This window comes from Leptodactylus fuscus, chromosome 7 (genome assembly GCF_031893055.1).
Source record: "Leptodactylus fuscus isolate aLepFus1 chromosome 7, aLepFus1.hap2, whole genome shotgun sequence".
In the NCBI taxonomy this organism is placed as follows: domain Eukaryota; kingdom Metazoa; phylum Chordata; class Amphibia; order Anura; family Leptodactylidae; genus Leptodactylus; species Leptodactylus fuscus.
This window is the reverse complement of record NC_134271.1, coordinates 132,743,832-132,751,954: the sequence shown is the minus strand read 5'-3', so window position 1 is coordinate 132,751,954 and position 8,123 is coordinate 132,743,832. Positions and strand designations below refer to the sequence as shown.

The 8,123-nt window shown below is 37.4% G+C and overlaps 1 protein-coding gene across 1 annotated transcript; it reads right to left on the bottom strand.

Annotated features, from left to right (window-relative positions):
- Window positions 1-383: 383 nt before the first annotated feature.
- Window positions 384-1,319, bottom strand: LOC142214516 (olfactory receptor 10A7-like). Its single transcript, XM_075283464.1, has one exon. It carries the CDS (start codon window positions 1,317-1,319, stop codon window positions 384-386), a length of 936 nt encoding a protein of 311 aa, XP_075139565.1.
- Between the last annotated feature and the right edge of the window lie 6,804 nt (window positions 1,320-8,123).

The following is an 8,123-nucleotide window of genomic DNA, read 5'->3' as shown; positions in this document are numbered from 1 at the left end:
GCACTTCGCTCCTCCTAAACACTCTCCTCCTGCTACTCATGGACTTGGTGACTCTCCTTTAGTCAAATAGTGGTTTCCCCTGAAACGAGCATTTTTTCCCATAGACTGTAATGGGATTCGATATTCGATCGAGTAGTCGAATATTGAGGCTCTACATGTATAGGTCTGACAAGGAACCCAAATTTGGAGTATTTATACATTGGAAAGTACAGTCATTGGTTTGGTTTATCTCACAGACTGATCACATTAAATTCCAATAGTAAAAAAGGCAACAAAAAAATTCAAAAATTACAGTTTAACATTCCAAAAGGTGAGAATTTGCTTTCAACATCCAGCCATGGGAAGGCCCTGTTCCCTCAAATGATAAATATGTTTCTAGGTTGTTAATATTGAGACTTCATGATAACCCGTCTAGTTACTTTTCTGAAAGCATTTTTTACCTCTCTATTTCTAAAAGTATAGATAAATGGGTTTAGAAGCGGAGTCACCACAGTGTATGTGAGGGCAAGAAACTTATCATAGTGACTACCTTTAGGTCTACAATACACAATAATAACTGAGCCATAGAACAAAGACGCTACAATGAGATGGGACGAGCAAGTAGAAAAGGCTTTCTTTTTACCCTCTTTACTTTTAATCTTCAACACAGTATATATGATACGAATATAGAACCCCAATATGGCAAAAAATGGGGAAACGATTGAAATAAAAGCTGCTACAATAGTCGTCATATTACTAACAAATGGGTCAGAGCATGCTAAATTTTGCAATGGTGACAGGTCACAGAAGAAGTGGTCAATTTTTTTTGGTCCACAGAAGTCCAAGAGGAAAGTCACAGCTGTCGGAAATGAGGATATGGTAAAACCAAATAACCATGGCAAGATGGCCAACTTATAACAGAACTGACTGTTCATTATAGCAGAATAACGTAATGGATTGGTAATAGCTAGATATCGATCAAAGACCATCAAAGATAGAAGGAAGCATTCTGTTTCTCCCAGAGCATTGAAAGCATACAACTGCACAAAACAACCAAAAAATGAGATGGTCTTCTCAGTCTGGATGAGGATGGCCAATAGTTTTGGGACTGTTACAGAAACAAACATGATTTCTAAAACAGTAAAGTTACTGATGAAAAAGTACATTGGGGTGTGAAGAGAAGACTCAATTCTTATTAACACAAAGATAGCGATGTTTCCAAGAACACAAGTGATATATGCCAGAAGAACCGCACAGAAGAGGAAGCTCTGATATTTATGAAAACTGGAGAATCCCAAGAAGACAAATTCAATTATTATAGTTTTGTTGGCAGCTGACATTTTGAGTCATCCATAAATTGCATGTTCTTGGAATTCTTGGACACACACGGTACAGATTGTGTATTTGTGATTGATTCATGCAGTTCCTACATAACATAGTTTCCATTAGAAATAGACACTTGGGATTTGTTATTGACTGTTTGATGCCGCTGCTTTATACATCCCATACACATCCCATATTGTCAGCAATACACTGGCTTCTGTAGTAATGTTTGCTTGTTATGAGACAGACACTTGTACTTCATTTACTATTTTTAATGGAAAAAAAAAACAATTTGAGAGAAGTCCTCAGTAGTTGATACTTTTTTAATGGCTAACTTTAAAAAAAAAAAAAAAAAAATTCATGATGACATATCGAGCTTTCGGGACTACTAGGTCCCTTCATAAGGATGGTATAACACAATTTCTGAAGGTAGGCATATACATACACAGGAATGGAGTGTTAGATGCAAAATAGATGGAAAACAGAACATGTAAATACACAGTTTAAAAAAACATATATCAGTTCACAGGAAAGCTTTCTAGGTTTATAGCTTCTTTTGATCATTGACATGGTGTCTAGTTGTTGTAAAATGTCATAAAACCCTTCTTTTTATATTTTGTATGGAAAAGAGAAGGCGAATTATAGAAAGACAGCTCCATCTGCAATGGGAGATGTTCACATCAGCCTTAATATTATTGTACCTGTACAGATAAATACGCTGATAAAAATGACCTTCTATAAATTTGAGCCTAGAACCAACCACATCTTAGAGCTGTATGGTTATCTCCAAGAAGAGTCAATTATATGTTTTCTAAAGTTCTTCAATTGAAAATTCAACTTCTTTGTCAATGTAAAAATATAAAGGTATGACGCTTGAAGTGCGACAATAAAAAAACCCCAATAAAAATAAGTGAAATTCAAGGAAAGGTAACAGTGACATATGTGCAGTATGTCCTATAAGGAAAGCCTGGATACAGTATAACAGTATAATTTTCTGCAATGGGATTACTTACAGAAAATCCAGAAATATCCCTATTTACTTCACTTATCTGCACAGTTGGTCGGGTTTTTGTTACAAATTTCACTCTTAGTATTGCAAACTGTGGTCAGTATCTGCACATTACTTGTCCCAAAAATACAACTTAAGAAAGAAAATAATTGGATTTATTTTAATAGTTTGTTGCCAGAGCATTATCGTCTTGTAGATCACGAGTGAATAAAAAATAAGATTGAATATAGCAAAGATCCACGGTTTTTATAATAAGTGTAATTGGAAAGGGATTCTCAATAACTAAAGCTAATGGGAATATATTCCTTTGTGATTACACCAGTTGGAGATGTTATTAAATACGATTTATATACTAATATGGGGCCAGAGGGTCCACGTGCTCCTCCACTCAACACAATATTACATAAACATATACATGAAAATAAGCTTTAACGGGCATTGTTATAAGTCTTTTGCAACTTTTATGGATGAACAAATTTAATTTCATAGTCCTCTACTAGAGATGAGCGAGTAGTATTCGATCGAGTAGGTATTCGATCGAATACTACGGTATTCAAAATACTCGTACTCGATCGAGTACAACTCGCTATTCGAATGGAAAAATTTGATGCAGAACCAGCATTGATTGGCCGAATGCTATACAGTCGGCCAATCAACATTGGATCTTCTCCTACCCCGCAGCGTCTTCTGGCTCTGAATTCACTCTGCCAGGCATCGGGCCTGGGCAGAGCCGACTGCACATGCCCGCGCTACAAGAAAGTGGCCGCTTTGACTGTAAGTGGCCATTTTCTTCTAGTGCGGGCATTCGCAGTCGGCTATGCCCAGGCCCGATGCCTGGCAGAGTGAATTCAGAGCCAGAAGACGCCGTGGGGACACTGCACAGAGAAGACTTCGCGGTGAATCCAGCCCGACCCTCACTCGTGGACTTGGTAAGTTCAATTTAATCGAATGTTGCCTACCCCTGAAACGAGCATTTTTCCCCCATAGAGTATAATAGGATTCAATATTTAGTTTGAGTAGTCAAATATTAAGGGGCTACTTGAAACAAATATCGAATATCGAGTTTTTAACTAATCGCTTATTTCTATCCTCTAACTGTCATGGCTCTCACTTGATACAGTTTGGCAATTTTCTCGGCCGAGAGATCTTCATCAATATCCTGGATGGAGTGGTTTCTCTTTTCTTGAGATTTCTTCATGGCTGATCCTCAATTTGAACCTTTTGCTTGAGAAGCAACCTAATCACACACTGAGATATTAGGGAATGTGAGAACAGGTTGTAATTTGTAGTATCTAAGATGGAAAAGATTTCTTCACCACCAGGACCAAAACAGTAACAATACAGTTATATGATACGAATCAGCATAACTAATTATATGCTAAATAGTTGCAAGTCAATTTTATGTATAAGATAGCTGAGATAATTGTCTATAAAATGATGATAGTCTCACATAGAAAGCTGTAGTGGATGGTGAGATATAGAGCATGAAAGTCAAAAGATCAAAACATTGTTACCTTTTTGCTACTCAGTGTATTACTGACCCTTCCAGTTTACATGCCATACCTTGTCAGTCTATCACATGTTTATTTCAATCTATTGCACAACCATGTTGTTCATCGATGATCCGCCTATATTCAGCAAATTACTGCTGTCGATGATTTGAGTGCTCCGGCGTTTCAGCAGCTCTCAAGCTGGCCTACTGATGAACTCGTTCCTCATGCAGTGCCTGTGATTGTTCCGGCATCTCAGCAGCTTGCTGAGACACCATATAATGAGCGAGTTGTTGGCACCAAACACACAAAGTTTCACATTTATGATACTAGTAGGATTATATATATATATATATATATATATATATATATATATATATATATATATATATATATATATATATACAGTCCTATGAAAAAGTTTGGGCACCCCTATTAATCTTAATCATTTTTTGTTCTAAATATTTTGGTGTTTATAACAGCCATTTCAGTTTGATATATCTAATAACTGATGGACACAGTAATATTTCAGGATTGAAATGAGGTTTATTGTACTAACAGAAAATGTGCAACATGCATTAAACCAAAATTTGACCGGTGCAAAAGTATGGGCACCTCAACAGAAAAGTGACATTAATATTTAGTAGATCCTCCTTTTGCAAAGATAACAGCCTCTAGTCGCTTCCTGTAGCTTTTAATCAGTTCCTGGATCCTGGATAAAGGTATTTTGGACAAACAATTCAAGTTCAGTTAAGTTAGATGGTCGCCGAGCATGGACAGCCCGCTTCAAATCATCCCACAGATGTTCAATGATATTCAGGTCTGGGGACTGGGATGGCCATTCCAGAACATTGTAATTGTTCCTCTGCATGAATGCCTGAGGATTCGGAGCGGTGTTTTGGATCATTGTCTTGCTGAAATATCCATCCCCGGCGTAACTTCAACTTCGTCACTGATTCTTGAACATTATTCTCAAGAATCTGCTGATACTGAGTGGAATCCATGCGACTCTCAACTTTAACAAGATTCCTGATGCCGGCATTGGCCACACAGCCCCAAAGCATGATGGAACCTCCACCAAATTTTACAGTGGGTAGCATGTGTTTTTCTTGGAATGCTGTTTCTTTTTGGACGCCATGCATAACGCCTTTTTTTATAACCAAACAACTCAATTTTTGTTTCCAAAATGAAGCTGCCTTGTCGAAATGTGCTTTTTTATACCTCAGGCAACTCTATTTGTGGCGTACGTGCAGAAACGGCTTCTTTCTCATCACTCTCCCATACAGCTTCTATTTGTGCAAAGTGCGCTGTATAGTTGACCGATGCACAGTGACACCATCTGCAGCAAGATGATGCTGCAGCTCTTTGGAGGTGGTCTGTGGATTGTCCTTGACTGTTCTCACCATTCTTCTTCTCTGCCTTTCTGATATTTTTCTTGGCCTGCCACTTCTGGGCTTAACAAGAACTGTCCCTGTGGTCTTCCATTTCCTTACTATGTTCCTCACAGTGGAAACTGACAGGTTAAATCTCTGAGACAACGTTTTGTATCCTTCCCCTGAACAACTATGTTGAACAATCTTTGTTTTCAGATCATTTGAGAGTTGTTTTGAGTAGCCCATGATGCCACTCTTCAGAGGAGATTCAAATAGGAGATCAACTTGCAATTGGCCACCTTAAATACCTTTTCTTATGATTGGATACATCTGGCTATGAAGTTCAAAGCTCACTGAGGTTACAAAACCAATTTTGTGCTTCAGTAAGTCAATAAAAAGTAGTTAGGGGAATTCAAATCAATAAAATGATAAGGGTGCCCATACTTTTGCACCGGTCAAATTTTGGTTTAATGCATATTGCACATTTTCTGTTAGTACAATAAACCTCATTTCAATCCTGAAATATTACTGTGTCCATCAGTTATTAGATATATCAAACTGAAATGGCTGTTGCAAACACCAAAATATTTAGAACAAAAAATGATTAAGATTAATAGGGGTGCCCAAACTTTTTCATAGGACTGTATATATATATATATATATATATATATATATATATATATATATATATATATATATATATATATGAGATTCTGTGTGTCTGTCTGTTTGTTTGTTCTTTATATGCAACTAAACAACTGGGCTGATCTTCACCAAATTTGGCACACAGGTACATCAGGTGTCCAGGAAGGTTTTAGACTGGGTCTCAGCTCTCTAAGAGTGCATCGGTCCTGAGATACAGTATTCCCAAAAAATTACCTTCATTAGCCAATAGAAGCCTGCAAGTCTTTCACTTGTATTCCAACTGAGATCCACATGATCACATGACACTTATGGACCAATGGAAACTCGCAGGTTCTTCAGTCTTGACATACACACAACTTTACATCAGGTTCAGATGGCAATAAAGCTATTTATGACAGGTCCTTAAATATTCAGTCGTATGACGTGTATCAGCCAATATTACTGGTGTTAAAATCCCTTCAAAGGCATAAAAGAATCTGCAAGGAGTTTGTATGTTCTCCCTGTGTTTGCATGGATTTCCATCTCATGTTCCAAAGACATACTGATAGGGAAATAATGTACATTGTGAGCTCTATGTGGGGCTCACAATCTACATGTAAAAAAACCAATAAATAAAAAAAAAAAAAAAATGTAATAAAAGCCGGCAATACTATGGAGTCACGTTGAAATAAAAAAATACTTTTTAATGGAGCATTAACAACCAAAGAAAAAACAAACAAAAAGAAGAAAATACCCCATATTTAAGAACAGCAGAAATATGGCTATTTTCAAATATGTTTTTTTTTTTTTTTTGCTTTTTCTTTGGCTTTTAATGCCCCACTAAAAGTATTTTTTTTTTATTTCAATGTGACTCCATAGTAGTGCCGGTTTTTATTACATTTTGGATCTTTCCAAATTTCTCTGTACCCCTTGTCTATTTTGGAATTTGGACTGTTTGGTCGCACATGGTGAACTGAAATGTGATTTATTTTGTTTCATAAATAGACTGTACCTATACTGACCTGCCATATTGGATGTCAGCATTCTTATAAATGGAAACATATTTAAACTACAAATAAACAAAGAAAAATTAGGCATTTCTGTATAAGGTTCATAGGTGCATGAAAGTGTGGTAGGGAAGATCACTGTCTATAGTAATCTGTTGATAAATAGGCATTAAAGGGGTTCTATGGATGAGATATAATAATAATAAAAAAAAAAAAAGTAGCCTAGCAGCAGCAGAAGATACTGGCTGAAAAGCAAATAAAGACCAATGGGGGCCACTATAGTGGTGGGGTGGTTAAAAGGTTATTATTAGAGATGAGCGAGTAGTATTCGATCGAGTAGGTATTTGATCAAATACTACGGTATTCGAAATACTCATACTCGATCGAGTACCACTCGCTATTCAAATGGAAAAGTTCGATGTAGAACCAGCATTGATTGGCTGAATGCTATACAGTCGGCCAATCAACGCTGGTTCTTCAACTACCTTTAGAAGTCTTCTCCTTGCAGCTTCCCCGCGGTGTCTTCCGGCTCTTCATTCACTCTGCCAGGCATCGGGCCTGGGCAGAGCCGACTGCACATGTCCGCTTGTAGTGCGGGCATGCGCAGTTGGCTCTGCCCAGGCCCGATGCCTGGCAGAGTGAATTCAGAGCCGGAAGATGCTGCGGGGAAGCTGCACGGAGAAGACTTCTTGGAGGATCCAGCCCGACCCTCACTCGTGGACTTGGTAAGTATAATTTGATCGAACGTTGCCTACCCCTGAAATGAGCATTTTCCCCCCATAGACTATAATAGGGTTCGATATTCGATTCGAGCAGTCAAATATTGAGGGGCTACTCGAAACGAATATCGAACCTCGAACATTTTAGTGTTCGCTCATCTCTAGTTATTATCCATCTGAATATAGAAGAATATGGAGATAACACAGCTTATGTTACCTCCAAACCAAAAGAAAAAAAAAAATGTCTGAGCAAAAAAGTTCCAGGAAATGCCTAAAAATGTTCAATGAACAAGCAATGTTAGTGGTTTTGATTTGTGGTTATTAACGAGGTTAGGTGAGATAAGAATTCTTTCTTTTATTTGTTAACCATTCAGAGGTGTTTGTCCCTACATTTTCCCTTGCACAACCCATATAAAGGAAGGAAGTACACTTAAAAATGGAGACCTTTGCGTGGGTAATACAGTGATCATATAGGTCTTGCCAAATTTGGAGTATTTATACATTGGAAAGTACAGACATTGTTTTGGTTTATCTCACAGACTGATCACATTAAATTGCAACAGTAAAAAAGTCAACAAAAATATTTCAAAAATTACAAT